The following is a 16,009-nucleotide window of genomic DNA, read 5'->3' as shown; positions in this document are numbered from 1 at the left end:
ACAACCCCAAAAAAAAGCAGTGCAAAGGAACAACATAATCAGAAAGTATTCTGATAATTGTTGCAAACAGTGAAAAGCCTCTTTCTCTCCACTTTCCATTCACACACTTATTGCTTGGATTTACGTCACGTCCGGCTCATTGAATATGTGTGGTGGTCAAGCCAGCATCTGTTGTTATCGCGTTCTAAGCGGCATTTAGCCACTCAAAGAAAAATGCCCTAGGCTTGTGTTGTTTTCGGCTGTACAAACCGTTCAAAACGCAAAAAGGATAAATGTTTCTTCAGAGTTCCCCGAGAAGTAACAAGAAGGGCAAACGAGTGCAAGATTTTACGAGACGACCAAAAAAGTAGCATGCACTCTCGTACAAGGGAGCAGAGTCGAAGAACGCATGAGTTTGCAGTGATCACTTTGTTAAATGTTTGCTTGATTTACAGTACAGGCCAAAAGTTTGGACACACCTTCGCCTCATTCTGTGCGTTTTCTTTATTTTCATGACTATTTACATTGTAGATTGTCACTGAAGGCATCAAAACTATGAATGAACACATGTGGAGTTATGTACTTAACAAAAAAAGGTGAACTAACTGAAAACATGTTTTATATTCTAGTTTCTTCGAAATAGCCACCCTTTGCTCTGATTGCTTTTTTGCACGCTCTTGGCATTCTCTCGATGAGCTACAAGAGGTCGTCACCTGAAATGGTTTTCACTTCACAGGTGTGCTTGAAGCTCATCGAGAGAATGCCAAGAGTGTGCAAAGCAGTAATCAGAGCAAAGGGTGACTATTTTGAAGAAACTAGAATATAAAACATGTTTTTAGTTATTTCACCTTTTTTGTTAAGTACATAACTCCACATGTGTTCATTCATAGTTTTGATGCCTTCAGTGACAATCTACAATGTAAATAGTCATGAAAATAAAGAAAACGCATTGATTGAGAAGGTGTGTCCAAACCTTTGGCCTGTACTGTACTTTTAGGGTTTAGTATTTCCCATTTAAGTATCATCTTGATAATATTTGCATTTTATCTTGTTTCGGAGTTCTTAAAACGCATGTTTGCTGCAAGTGTTTTGTAAACTACCAACTCGGTGAGTGTGAGCAAAACTTAAGATTTAAGCTTTTACAAAAGGCAGCAATCATAAATGAAGCTGTTGACATCTATAGTTATATTTTTATCAAGAAGGGGAAAAACACACATACTCGTAAACGGTGCGTGCAAAGAAAATGCATATTTATTTGCGAGAATCTTGATAGCAATTTCCTTGACCCAAGGCCTCTATGCTTTTTCAAGTTTCTATCCGTTTTGTCGTGTAGAACGGCATCTGGAGCACCAGATAGTTGGACATGTCTGGGAACGCGACCGACGGATAATCCTTTATCACTCGACAAATCTTTTATCAAGTATAGGGATAAATTCCATTGCAGTGTTAGACTTTTTGCTCCTATCTGCTTTTTGCAGGAAGATCTAGACCCCCTGTGTACTCAGTTCGCACGCATTGCTGCACAACAGAAATCTTGGCTTGGTTGACCACCAAATTTTTCACTTCCGGGAAGAAGTCACGTGACTGAATACAAGCAATAGAGTCACACGTCAATTTCATCACCGTACGTCAACTTCAATCTGAGAACTGGCTCTCCGTGAAGGCCTATGGCATCTAAAACAAGATACAATATAGGTGACAACTCTACAATTATGAACACTTTCACAACTACGGGATAGATCAGCTTTATCGATGCACAATACTAATACTTTGTACCCGACTGGTAAAAAAATAAGTGCTGATGGATACCATACCATATTTCAGTACACACAAGGTACTTTTAGGGCTGCGGGTTAAAAGGCTCTTCTCTTATCCTTCTGCCCAAAACGTTGTGCCTCTGGTCTCAAACATAAGGCACTTGTTTATCCAACTGATGACGGCTTGACTTGTCAGACACAGCAATATGACTTTCAGTGTCAAAAGCAGATTGGCAAACAATGTGGCGAATAAGTGAACACTTTATATGACAGTTGTGTGTCATTTTTTTACTACCTCGCGACAGCTCTATGACGAGTTGGAGTACCACCACCGAGCCCTGCTGGACGTGTCAGCTGGACGGCCAGGCGGACGTGTGCGGGTCCTTCCGGGGTTGCGTGGGGGTGGCGGGGGGCTCCCACTTCTGGCCGTGGTCCGGCTCCGGGGACAACGAGAGGAGTAGTAGTGTCCCCGCGTCTGAGGAGCAGGCGGAGCACAGGTCTTCGGAGGAGAGGTTGAGGCAGTCCAGCTTAGCCAGCGAGTTGGAACGTTTCAGCCGGGACGACACGGTGAGGCCTGCCAGGCGCATCCGGGTCTCGATCTCCTGCGCCCGCTGACGCACCAGGCCCGGCTTTCCTCTCACGCTGCGCAGGCTGTCGCTGCTGGAGCTGCGTGTCAGGGTGGAGCCGTGAGGTGAGGAGGTGGGGGTGCGCACCCCCGACCCCACCGCCCCAAACAAGGCTTCATTGGCGAGTGGAACCATCAGCGGCTCTAACCGTACTTGACACGGTGCAGATGATTTCAAATAAGCCGTGCTGATGCCCAACTCTTCCTCCTCCTCAGCGTGTGAGGTCTTCGTCTGCGTTTGGCAAGCATGCACAGGCTTCAGGGATGGAGGACTCTCCTGGGTCACACCTGAAAGTCTCTCCAGTCTCTCCGCTTGTCGGCGCACTAAACCAGACCGCCGCAGCTCCACAAGGGTCTCCTTTTGCAGGCAGCCAGCCTCAGCAAGAGTATCTTTGTCTAACATGGTCACCAGCTCAGGGAGCGCCTCAACAGACATCCCCCTTTCGACGTCCATGTTTACATGCGACATATCGCCACAGTCCTTCATCCCCACAACAGGTCGAGAGTCTGCCAGCTGCTGCCGTACAACAGGGACAAGTGTAGAGCAAAGGGAAGCGAAGCCGGCACAGTCGGAGAGAGACAGGAGTCCAACCGAACACTGGAGGTCTTCAGGAGAGGCCTGGGACAGCAGAGATGGGGCACTTGGGGAATGAGCAGGACTGGGCTTAAGGCAAGGATTTGAAAGGGAAGTTGGCGAAACATCCTTTAGTAAAGACACGTTGGCTTCAAGAGGTGTGGCTTTTCCCTAAAAAAAACGAAAAAAGTATGGAACATCAGTACACACAGACATATGGCAATTAGGGATGTTCCGATCGATCGGCCACCGATCAGTATTAAAAGATTTTCTTTAAAAAGTCCATTAATACCCCACCCCTAATTAATGCCTTTCAATGCTCCTGTGGCTAATATTGTATTTATTTTAAGTCCCCCGGCTGAAAAGCTGGCAACTAATTGTGTATCTTCATACATAGTGTGGAGCCGCTCCCCTAAGTAAATAATAATCACCTCCATTATGGCAAAAACTGCATTTTCTAGTTTAAGTATCACTATCAAAGTAGAGGCATGTGAGCACAAATCAGCACAAAATTTAAATTCAAGACCACATTTCCTGCAATTGGGTGCATTTCTACACTATATTTGACCTTGAGATTTATTTTCATCTACCAACCTCTTTTGGCTATCTTTTTGACACTTACATGTCCCATGTAATGTAGCACAGAATTTGTAGGGGGTTTTTTTAGTAAAAAAAATCACTAATATTTTTATCATTTAAAATGTAATGTTAAATTCTATAACATGCATGCAAAGAACTCATAAAATGTTTCCCATTTCGCAATTCTATCCTATAGCCGCGCCCCCTCAGGTAATATACTTCCGGTGTTGTGATCTCTGTTTACATACGTCACGTCAAAAATATACCTTCTCGCTGGCTACTAATAAATACTGTAAATCAGGGGTCCCAAAAACTTTTTGACTCGGGGGCCGCATTGGGTTAAAAAAATTTGGCCGGGGGCCGGATAGACATTTGTAAGGCAATTTCAAATAAATAAAGAATAGTGAACAACAGGCTGAATAAGTGTACGTTATATGACGCATAAATAACCAACTGAGAACGTGCCTGGTATGTTAACGTAACATATTATGGTAAGAGTCATTCAAATAACTATAACATATAGAACATGCTATACGTTTACCAAACAATCTGTCACTCCTAATCGCTAAATCCGATGAAATCTTATACGCCTAGTCTCTTACGTGAATGAGCTAAATAATATTATTTGATATTTTACGGTAATGTGTTAATAATTTCTCACACAAGTCGCTCCTGAGTATAAGTCGCACCCTTGGCCAAACTATGAAAAGAACTGCGACTTATAGTACGGTATATATATATATATATATATATATATATATATATATATATATATATATATATATATATATATATATATATATATATATATATATATATGTATATATATGTATATGTTTTGGTGACCCTGATCGTCTCCCTGTCCTGCAATTCAGTACGGCGTTTAGGCAACAGGAACAGCAAGTACCTGCAGCTGAGGTGGAAGTGACATTTTTATACAGAAATTAATGTTTAAAACGCGGATTCCCACATTTCACATGCCTACATGTAACATTATCACTATAGGATGAGGTTTAACGTGTTACATACAGCAGGCATGCTAATAGCTAAGCTAAAGGCTAAGCTAGCTTTAAACAACACAAAAAACAAGTGCTTAGTTCAGTTTTGGAAGGGTAGATGGAATCATGTCCCAGCAGAAAGTAAGTAGATATTAACAGGAAATTAAGTAGATTGATAAGAGTCTAGAGAGAGGATAATATAACAATAACTGTTAGTGTGTTGGCATTGTCGCAGTCAGTACACGACACGTTAGAGCGTGGATCGATCCATAAATAGGTTGTGTCGACACTAAGTGTAATATAAATATACGATCGATGCGAGAGTGATATTTTTAATTTTTTTCCAACAGGTTTTATTGTTTTTGTTAATGTTTTTTTTTATTCAGAAAACAAGTAGAGGGCAAAAAAAGACTTAATAGTAGTAGTACAACATTTTTAAAATTATTGTGTACAGTATTATTGACTTTGTTTTTGTCAAAGAATTGTATGTAATATAAGAACATAAGGATACGTTTAAATAATGAGTTGATATTGCTAAACTTTCAATAGCACTTCTTATAAATACATTTGAAAATTAACAGTTAATACATGTGATCAGCATTGGTATCAGCCCATCTCACTCATGGATGATCTGCATCGGAATCGGGAGCATAAATCCCTGATCGGAACATCCCTAATGACAACACATGATGTGCTGAAAAAAAACTTACATTGAGGTTCCGTTGTGAGGTCAATCGGTTGTTATTGTTGCAATTGTCATTTAGGGTTGCCAGGTCCATGCTGTTAACCTCACTATCTACTTCCACCTCCACATCTTGGCTTTCCTCTGCTCCCCCACCTCCATTGCCGCCCCCTCCATCGTCTGGCTGCATTAGTACCTCCATTTCTGCCTCCTCCTTTTGCACATCCTCCTCATCCTCTTCCTCTACTGTGCTAAATTCCAGTCGTAATCGCAGCTCCTCCAGCGGCTCTGGGCCACGACTGCATGTCTGGGCAGCGGTGCCCTCCGAGGTGGACCCAAAAGGGGGAAGCCCCAGACTTTCGCGCCCATCGAACGCTTCGTCATCCAGGAGAGCATCTCGCTCGACGTCCTCGATTTCGATGAAGACCTTCTCCATGCCAAGGAGAGGGGGGCCACGCACAGGCGTTGAGGGCTCACTGTCTAGCGCGGAGTCAGAGAGCCGGCGGAAATAATAGTTGTTGTAGGCGGGGTCGATTTCCAGGGCCACTTTTCGGCAAGGGGAGGGGCCTGCTGCGCCTTTATCCGGCAGCGAGTCTTCACAGCAGGGAGACATCCCTGGTTCTGGGGTGATGTGGTCGTCCTCCCCACAGCACAGAGCCAAGCCCTGCTGGCCTTCTGCCATGTCACAGTCTGCATCTGGATGCCACAGCTTGTTGTGCCTCTGTTTGCTGAATGTATAGATCAAATACAAATCTGACAAATAGGAATGAGTTTGGACAACTACACGCACACGTCAAGAAATGCAGTGTACCTCGCATCGAGGATGCCCTCGTACTCTGCCAGCTGTCGCATGAAACTTGCGTTCGGTCGTGTGATGCTCCTCTTTTCCTTGACAAAGTTGTATGCCTTCTCTAGCGACCAGCCGAACTCTTTCATTGCATAAGCAATGACTGTAGAGGCGGATCGGCTGATGCCCATCTTACAGTGAACAAGACACTTGGAGTGGTTCTTTCTGTGGAGGACAAAGTTTAAGTTGCGTTGACTACACTTCGCCATCTGTGTGAAGTTGTCCCCTCCTCGTCCTCCCTTGCCCAAATTTCCCCAAAAATGTCCCCATCGTTTGTGCTGCAAAATAGTTCGTTTGTGCTGTCATGGTTTTTAAGTTATTCTACAATAAATTTTTCTGACTTGTGATCAACGTTCCCTCTAAGTAGCGCGCCTGTGCAATTGCGCACTGCTCAAGCGTCCTCTGCGCACGGCAAATCTATGCCCCGCACAAAATCAAATAAAAAAATAAGCGCGTAACAATTTTCGACACACAAACACGACAGAGAAAACAGTTTTCGTCCTCATTGTTCAAATATTGTAACGTCTGTTGAGACGCTTTGAGGACATGAATTCCATCGATCACTTTACTGAGCAAAACTCTTTATTGTCGGCCATAAACACATCACCAAAACATTAGTAAAAAAAATTATATCTAGCAAAACTGGTCATTTTCTGCAGTACAAACCAGACCAAAAGCAACTTTGTTATATCAACAAAAGCTGCTCGATCTTTCTCACTTGCGCCAACACATGCACAAATGGCACTTAGCCAGTGATGCGTTTACAGCCACACATAAAGTCGGACAACTCCAACACCACACATAAAGTGTCATTCCAGGTTGTTATACTATGATTTACCAATCAAATGTGTGCTTATTCTGCCATGGAAAACGACTTCCGGACGGCTTCGAAGCGATTCTGGACCACCATCCGCCGCCTCAGGAAGGGGAAGCAGTGCACTATCAACACCGTGTATGGTGAGGATGGTGTTCTGCTGACCTCGACTGCGGATGTTTTGGATCGGTGGAGGGAATACTTCGAAGACCTCCTCAATCCCACCAACACGTCTTCCTATGAGGAAGTAGTGCCTGGGGAATCTGTGGTGGGCTCTCCTATTTCTGGGGCTGAGGTTGCTGAGGTAGTTAAAAAGCTCCTCGGTGGCAAGGCCCCGGGGGTGGATGAGATCCGCCCAGAGTTCCTTAAGGCTCTGGATGCTGTGGGGCTGTCTTGGTTGACAAGACTCTGCAGCATCGCGTGGACATCGGGGGCGGTACCTCTGGATTGGCAGACCGGGGTGGTGGTTCCTCTCTTTAAGAAGGGGAACCGGAGGGTGTGTTCTAACTATCGTGGGATCACACTCCTCAGCCTTCCCGGTAAGGTCTATTCAGGTGTGCTGGAGAGGAGGCTACGCCGGATAGTCGAACCTCGGATTCAGGAGGAACAGTGTGGTTTTCGTCCTGGTCGTGGAACTGTGGACCAGCTCTATACTCTCGGCAGGGTCCTTGAGGGTGCATGGGAGTTTGCCCAACCAGTCTACATGTGTTTTGTGGACTTGGAGAAGGCATTCGACCGTGTCCCTCGGGAAGTCCTGTGGGGAGTGCTCAGAGAGTATGGGGTATCGGACTGTCTGATTGTGGCGGTCCGCTCCCTGTATGATCAGTGCCAGAGTTTGCCGCATTGCCGGCAGTAAGTCGGACACGTTTCCAGTGAGAGTTGGACTCCGCCAAGGCTGCCCTTTGTCACCGATTCTGTTCATAACTTTTATGGACAGAATTTCTAGGCGCAGTCAAGGCGTTGAGGGGATCTGGTTTGGTGGCTGCAGGATTAGGTCTCTGCTTTTTGCAGATGATGTGGTCCTGATGGCTTCATCTGGCCAGGATCTTCAGCTCTCGCTGGATCGGTTCGCAGCTGAGTGTGAAGCGACTGGGATGAGAATCAGCACCTCCAAGTCCGAATCCATGGTTCTCGCCCGGAAAAGGGTGGAGTGCCATCTCCGGGTTGCGGAGGAGACCCTGCCCCAAGTGGAGGAGTTCAAGTACCTCGGAGTCTTGTTCACGAGTGAGGGAAGAGTGGATCGTGAGATCGACAGGCGGATCGGTGCGGCGTCTTCAGTAATGCGGATGCTGTATCGATCCGTTGTGGTGAAGAAGGAGCTGAGCCGGAAGGCAAAGCTCTCAATTTACCGGTCGATCTACGTTCCCATCCTCACCTATGGTCATGAGCTTTGGGTTATGACCGAAAGGACAAGATCACGGGTACAAGCGGCCGAAATGAGTTTCCTCCGTCGGGTGGCGGGGCTCTCCCTTAGAGATAGGGTGAGAAGCTCTGCCATCCGGGGGGAGCTCAAAGTAAAGCCGCTGCTCCTCCACATCGAGAGGAGCCAGATGAGGTGGTTCGGGCATCTGGTCCGGATGCCACCCGAACGCCTCCCTAGGGAGGTGTTTAGGGCACGTCCGACCGGTAGGAGGCCACGGGGAAGACCCAGGACACGTTGGGAAGACTATGTCTCCCGGCTAGCCTGGGAACGCCTCGGGATCCCCCGGGAGGAGCTGGACGAAGTGGCTGGGGAGAGGGAAGTCTGGGCTTCCCTGCTTAAGCTGCTGCCCCCGCGACCCGACCTCGGATAAGCGGAAGAAGATGGATGGATGGATGGATGTGTGCTTATTCTAGTGTCATTTATTAGGAATCTTAATTTATAAATATTAATCATGAAATGCTGTTAGTATATTAAATAAATACTAATAAAAATATATTTTTTACAAACAGGAAGTTGCAGGAATGTACACATGATCCCCTGCTTACATCTCATTGTGCAACATGTGAATGTTTTAATGGGAACTAAATGCTATGTCTGAAAGGGGTACAAACTATTTCCAAAGCAGGACCTCCAACCAGACAAACAATACAAATACACAGTTCATGAAAAACAATATTTTTTGTTATTGTCATTGTAAGTGGGCCTAAACACTTATATTAGAAAATTATCTCATGGAAATGACTGCTGTCATTTGATTATAATAATAAGAGAATGTTGTCTGTCTATCTGTGTTGGCCCTGCGATGAGGTGGGGACTTTTCCAGGGTGTACCGCGCCTTCCGTCCGAATGCAGCTGAGATAGGCTCCAGCACCCCCCGCGGCTCCGAAAGGGACAAGCGGTAGAAAATGGATGGATGGATGGATGGAGATTGAACTTGTTATTTAGTCATGTTTGGGACAGGTGTGCTGCTGGTGTAGCCACAGTGTGCACGTCTGATGTTGCTCACATGAGCTCCACTGAATGCTCAGGGAGTTTTTGCGTTTGCTAACACACATGAAAAATTAGAGGGAATATTGCTTGTGATGTCATCCAACCGAACCTATTAGGCTCGTAAATTGAGGTACTACTGTATTTACATTCATCAGGCACTTAGAGCATGATTTAATTAGTCATTCACATTGTAACAATGAATAAGTAGACATGGTCAAGACAAAGCATGGCCTTTGGACTAAATTTCAATTAATTGAACAAAACAGATAAAATGTTAAAAAATTAAGTTGAAGTTAAGAAATAATCATTTAAAAACCCAATGAACTTCTGGAAGTATTTACTCTGGCATAATTTTCTCCTTTTGCTCACAATAACTAAATACTGTGTAAACGTGTCTGAATCTACTGATTAAATATTGTAGACGGCCTGTGGGTTTGTATTCCACCAGAACTCACTTTGCTTTAACAATGAAGTTGTACGTATCGTTCCAATGAGCCAGCAGGTCAGTGGCCTCTTCATCGTACACACGTATGTTGTGATAACTGAATGTGCCTGGAAAGAAGTTGTCTATCTCCCTGGTAACATTGAGGATATAGCCCACCCTGGAGGAAGAGAGATAAAGGTAATTCCCCAACATTCTTTCTTGCTCAGATCACAAAGTGAATATGTTTTGCATGCGTGGACTATCGCAGCCCCCCAATAACATCAAATAAATCACCCTGTCTCTTGGAGCTCTTCCAGATTGGAGGCATTCCATTCAGAGCCCTACAGAGAAGGAAGAAGCATACCGTCGAGACTAAGCATGTTATGGCGCTTTTTGACGGTTCAGATTCAGCTGTCCTACCAGATAGACGTGGTCAAAGATAAGTGTTGCTTTGTCCATCTGGCCCAAAATCAACAGCATCTCGTTGTCTATGAACTCTTTGAATCCCTTAAGGTTGCAGCTCATGTGCTGCTCCAACTCAGTGCGGATCTGAGAAAGAAAATATTATCACTAACAACCCAGTTTCCACCTTAGATACAGTCCTAAGGTAAGTTTTTATTACAACTGTACTTTGTATTTTTACACAAAATACAAACATATTTGCATATATTTGTTTACAGCTGCTCTAGTAACAAAAAATGTTGTACTCTGCGGTCAAAGTAAAAATTGTATTATGAACAATCACTTCATGATCTACCATAACAGGTCTGACTTTATATATTATTTCCCAGTGTTTTGTGTTTAGTTGAAGGGTCAGCGCCCCTTCATCTGTGCTTCCCCTGTGAAGCGCTGATGGACACACCTACCTCCCTTTGGTGATTAGGACACACACTTATTGACTATCACCATCAGAGTGCTTTATATGCCAGTGTCACGTCTTAGACAGGGCTGATGCAAGTATGTTGCTCTTTTGCATATCGTTGCTATCTTTTGCATCTTTTTGTTGCTGTTAAGATCATTCAATTAGCATTTTCACCTTCACGTTTTTTCCTGTCTCTGCATCTTGGGATCACGCCTACTCCCGACATGCACGTTTGTGACAAATCATCTACGAACATGTGTAGTCTGCCGTACATGTCGCAGTTTTTGAGCAAATTTCAGGCATGATAAGATGATGTCCTAAAAATGTCCTACACGGCAAACAGTTAAGTAAGCACACAATTATTTTCAAAATGATACAATTGAAAAATATCCAGTAGTCAATCCAAAAATAAGTTTTAATCAAATGGGAGTCATTGTTACCTGTTTGCATGTGACATTCTCAAGATCCTGGCAAGTCATGATGCTGCGAAGTTTGGATTTAATAAGGCACTCTGTCCTTTCTCTCTCTGAAGGCCTATCAGGGATTACATTTGATTTAGGTTTGACAAGCAGGACACAATTAACAAAATAACACCACAGTCAAATTCTCAGTTGGTTAAAAAGTAACCAAAATAGCTTTTCTCAATCTTATAATGACTCACTTGTCAACAAACATGGTGGGCGAATCGGGACGTGTCGACTCCAAGTCCTTCATGGTGTTCCATTCATTGATGCAGCTCTGCTCTGAAGCAATGCAGCTTTCATAGTATCCCATCCAAGTGAGAGCCATCCCGCCAGGGAAGTAGTTGTATCTGCGGGACACCTCACATGCCTTATGCAGCACCTGGAGAGCGGACCTAGTTCGCAGCGATTGGGAGAGTGAAAAGGTCATTAACGATTGAAGGCAGACCAACAGTTCTCATCCATATCAGCCTAATTATCAGACAAATGTGTTATGCGCACACGCTCTGCATGTACATCTGAGTGTCAGCAGGTGGCAGACTGTGTTAGTCCCCTCAACCAGCAGCCCTTTAGTGTTGCAGCATGCGATCAGGCAATTTGTTGTTTCATTAAATGTACATTGCTGAAGACTTTCACCATGGTACCAGAGAAACACTCACCACATGGCCTGCACTGACACAGGTTTGAAGACATGAGTCCGACCCGCCGTGTTCACAGTAAAGCCCCTGAAGCGCAAACAAAACAGATGGTCACTCTCCACGCTGAAGTGTCATGCAGTGTGGAGGAACATGACAGGCAAGTCTAAAGGGGATCTATGATCAAATTTGGTCTTGTCTTACTTATAAGGGAAATGGTGTTACAATGTTGGATACTCCTATTGAACCATGCCAAAGCATCAAATCATATGGTCAATACATTTTGTTTGCAAGTTTTTGCAGTCGTGGGGGGGCTCTAGTTAGGATAAAGTAATATTTTAATGTTATCGTGGCATGTGCATAATACCAAGGTACGACATGTAGTGACATTACCGCTGCTAAAAGCAGCTGTTTTTTATGCACTCTCTGAATCAATCAGACAGTGTGCAGGTGTACCTAATGTTGTGCCCAAGTGAATCTATATAATGACTATATTAATGGGGGGAAAAAATAGCCGTGACAACTTCAAGATATATTTCTAAACAGTGTACATTTTCAAAAGAAAAATTATGATGCTTCTGAAGAGGGTGGGTGTGGTTTCATTTACAATCTGGGAACGCCTCCAAAATCAAACATCTTGCAGAAAGACTAAAAACCGGGTAATAAAAATGACTGACTTATGGAGCAAGATTTACGCTGAATTTACACCAATGTTTCCAATACATTATCTAGACCAGGTTTGTCAAACGTATGGGTTTTATCCGGCGCGCGAGATAAGTTTGCTAAGTATAAAAATAAGAGGACACTTTTGAATTAAATATATTGCTGTTTGTTGTAGATGAAGCTGCATACTGTATGTACAGAATATGCCAGTACATCAGTTGATAAAAATTAGTCAATTACATTAATAACATCATGTAATTTGATTTTTGTATATTATTATTATTCATTTAATGTTCTGATAGGTTAAAAATTAACACCAATGGGAGCATTTTAAAACTCTGCCAGACACAATTCCACCCATTTGACAGATGAAGATTATCACATTTATTCAGAAAGTATAAATAATGACAAATGAAGATAGAATATTATTTACCGCAACATTTAAGTGTAAAATAACCCATAATGATTTGTAAATTATCAAAATGTGCTTGGTCAATTTTTAAACAAAGAAAAACAATCTTAAGTTTCTAAGTTATCATGCCATGATTTTACTACTGCAGCCCACTTGAGAATAGATTTTCCTCTAAGTGGCCACTGAGACAAAATGAGTTTGACACTCCAGATGCATACCACAAGGAAGATTCATATGTACATTAAAAACAGTGTAGGTCCCCTCTTAGGAATGTATTATCTGTGTATATAATACGCCAACAACTGGGACCACAAAGAGAGGTAACTTACCCATCTCCATCCAGATGGATTTTAGTGTCACTCCACAGAGGCAGCACCATGCCAATTGAACAGCTTTTGCTGACAGAACAACAAGAACAACATTATTTGCTTTTTGCTACATTAGCCAAATATATTATCAATAGAAAAAGCACAATGTGACTGAGAATAAAAATGACAGAACAGCTGTTGGAACCATGCTTAAAGTAAAAATCCTACACACACACACGAGTGTTATTCATTATTGCACATTTCACGGTCATCTCACCAGTCTTTGTTAGTAAAGTCGATTCCCAGCAGGATGTTCTCCTCCGTGTCCTGCCGTCCACTGGTGTATAAAACTACCATGTATCGCACACGATCTAACCACGCACTCTCCAGCCGCACCGCCTACTCCGGGACACACAATGTGCATTCATTTTAAAGCCATGTTATAGTTTAATTCATGTTGAGCTGCCACACCAAATAGCATGTAATATCAGTACAAAAAAATGCCAGTTATAGTTCAATGAGTAAAATTGGTCAAATGAATAATAGAATAAATTACTTTCCTGAAACGCACACACACACACACACACACACACACACACACACACACACACAGCAGAACAAGTGTGGGTCATGCTCTATTGAGTGTGTTCAAAGTTGCTCTCACAACTAATAATTACAGTGAACAGGTAGAGTATATTTACCACATAATACACAGCATTCTAAAGACCAGACTGTTCCAGATTAGTCACTGGAATGTACACTACCGTTCAAAAGTTTGGGGTCACATTGAAATGTCCTTTTTTTTTTTTAAGGAAAAGCACTGTACTTTTCAATGAAGATAGCTTTAAACTAGTCTTAACTTTAAAGAAATACACTCTATACATTGCTAATGTGGTAAATGACTATTCTAGCTGCAAATGTCTGGTTTTTGGTGCAATATCTACATAGGTGTATAGAGGCCCATTTCCAGCAACTATCACTCCAGTGTCCTAATGGTACAACGTGTTTGCTCATTGGCTCAGAAGGCTAATTGATGATTAGAAAACCCTTGTGCAATCATGTTCACACATCTGAAAACAGTTTAGCTCGTTACAGAAACTACAAAACTGACCTTCCTTTGAGCAGATTGAGTTTCTGGAGCATCACATTTGTGGGGTCAATTAAACGCTCAAAATGGCCAGAAAAAGAGAACTTTCATCTGAAACTCGACAGTCTATTCTTGTTCTTAGAAATGAAGGCTATTCCACAAAATTGTTTGGGTGACCCCAAACTTTTGAACGGTAGTGTATGTGTATGTGTTTGCTTATATGCATTATGATACACCAATGTTGTTTCTCACCAGTTTTATCCGGTCCTCTGAACGAAGAATGTTTATCATCACCTGCAGGTGTTGAGGTAAATCACCTGTTAAGAAAGATAGATAGATAGATAGATAGATAGGCATTTATTCATCCGACAATTGGGGGAATTATATGGTTGCAGTGCAGGTTTCTACATACAGTAACAGAAGTAAAATGTAATAAAAAACAAAAAAAATTAATAAATACAAAAATAAGTTCTCCTCTTAACATGGACATAGTACCATGAGCCAAGATAACCACAACAAGCAAAAGTCTTTATTCCATCCTTCCATGTTGGTGTTACAACAACAACAAACAAATCATGTTAGCCAAGACAGGTTTTAAATTAATTCAGCATGAGACAAAAAGTCCACTTCCTTTCTAGCCTCAGGTCCCAACAGAATCAGGAAAAAAGCTTTACTGACAAAGACAAGTAACCGTGCTATATCTTTAGATGTGCCGATCGATCGTCCACCACTCAGTATCGACGATTTCCGTAAAAAAGGTTTGTGATCGCCATTGCCAATTAATGCATTTTATTGTCGATCACAAATGCCCATCCCATCCGGCTGACACTATATGAATTTTTCGTCCCCCGGCTGAGAAGCAGCTAGCAGCTATGTGTGTACAGTATCCGTATCCGTATACAGTGCGGAGCCGTTCCTTTAAGCTAATAATAATAACCTTTATTACAGCAAATAAAGAGCATTTATTTGTATTTTTAAATATCATTCAAAGTCACGTTTCGCATGGACTGTTTAGGAATTGCACAGCGTGTTTACGTCAGATCATACGCCCCCTGCACTGCACAACATCGCTCTTTTAAATACGCTTGAGTTTAGAAAACTTTTTCGCCAACATAACTCGCAATGGCAGACACTACAGAAAGCAATGGACAAGAGCCATAGCAAAACGAGGGAATTAAGAAGCGACGAAAGTTGTCTCAGGTGCGGGAACACTTCACACTAAAATCAAAGAAAAACGCAGTAGTATGCAAACATAGCAAAGTGGAGCTTGCATACCACAATAGCTCAAGTTTGATGCTGTAGCACCTGTCGAACGTCCGGAGGCGAGGTAAATCATCTATTATAAAATGTTAACGCAAAAGTTTTGCTAGTAAAATAAATGTTATTCATTATGATAACCAGGATGTGTTCTCTCACTCCCGCGAAGTCATCAAATGCCGCCAAAAGGTGTTGAAAACTAACAATACTATCCGAGCTGTCGTGTTCAATTAGCCTTTCATTAGTAACCCCGCAAAAGTAGTCGTGCAAAGTTATTCGGGTTATTCAAGTCATGCAACCACATGCTACTTGGATAGCTTGTACCTGCCCCCACTATAGTCTCTGTAGAATGTAAGAGTTCCAAGTCCTTGTTCACAGTGGTAGGACTTGTGTGCCAAGTTCCTGTCAGGCATATTGGTTTTGAATATGATGTTGCACATTTCAAATGCAGTATTAAAGGCACTACCTAATCCACTCTTAATGTTTGATTATATATATATATATATATATATATATATATATATATATATATATATATATATATATATATATATATATATATATATATATATATATATATATATATATATATATATATATATATATATATATAATAACTGTTCTTATTGTTT

General features: G+C 42.5%; 1 protein-coding gene across 1 annotated transcript in view; it reads right to left on the bottom strand.

The window, feature by feature from the left end:
• Positions 1-886: 886 nt before the first annotated feature.
• The window catches only part of ssh1a (slingshot protein phosphatase 1a), a 39,703-nt gene continuing 24,580 nt past the window's right edge, over positions 887-16,009 (bottom strand). Inside the window, exons 4-15 of the mRNA XM_062051290.1 lie at positions 14,373-14,437; positions 13,311-13,432; positions 13,055-13,123; positions 11,675-11,740; positions 11,216-11,410; positions 10,995-11,088; positions 10,113-10,241; positions 9,987-10,033; positions 9,724-9,870; positions 6,006-6,206; positions 5,223-5,922; positions 887-3,106 (exon numbers count right to left, since the gene is read on the bottom strand). Coding sequence (XP_061907274.1) covers positions 2,087-3,106; positions 5,223-5,922; positions 6,006-6,206; positions 9,724-9,870; positions 9,987-10,033; positions 10,113-10,241; positions 10,995-11,088; positions 11,216-11,410; positions 11,675-11,740; positions 13,055-13,123; positions 13,311-13,432; positions 14,373-14,437 — 2,855 coding nt within the window. The 3' untranslated portion in view covers positions 887-2,086. The remainder of the gene's footprint in view (positions 3,107-5,222; positions 5,923-6,005; positions 6,207-9,723; positions 9,871-9,986; positions 10,034-10,112; positions 10,242-10,994; positions 11,089-11,215; positions 11,411-11,674; positions 11,741-13,054; positions 13,124-13,310; positions 13,433-14,372; positions 14,438-16,009) is intronic.

The sequence above is a fragment of the Entelurus aequoreus genome, linkage group LG06 (genome assembly GCF_033978785.1).
Source record: "Entelurus aequoreus isolate RoL-2023_Sb linkage group LG06, RoL_Eaeq_v1.1, whole genome shotgun sequence".
Classification (NCBI taxonomy): Eukaryota; Metazoa; Chordata; class Actinopteri; order Syngnathiformes; family Syngnathidae; genus Entelurus; species Entelurus aequoreus.
The sequence above is the reverse complement of the archived record's forward strand: the minus strand, read 5'-3'. Positions and strand labels throughout refer to the sequence as shown.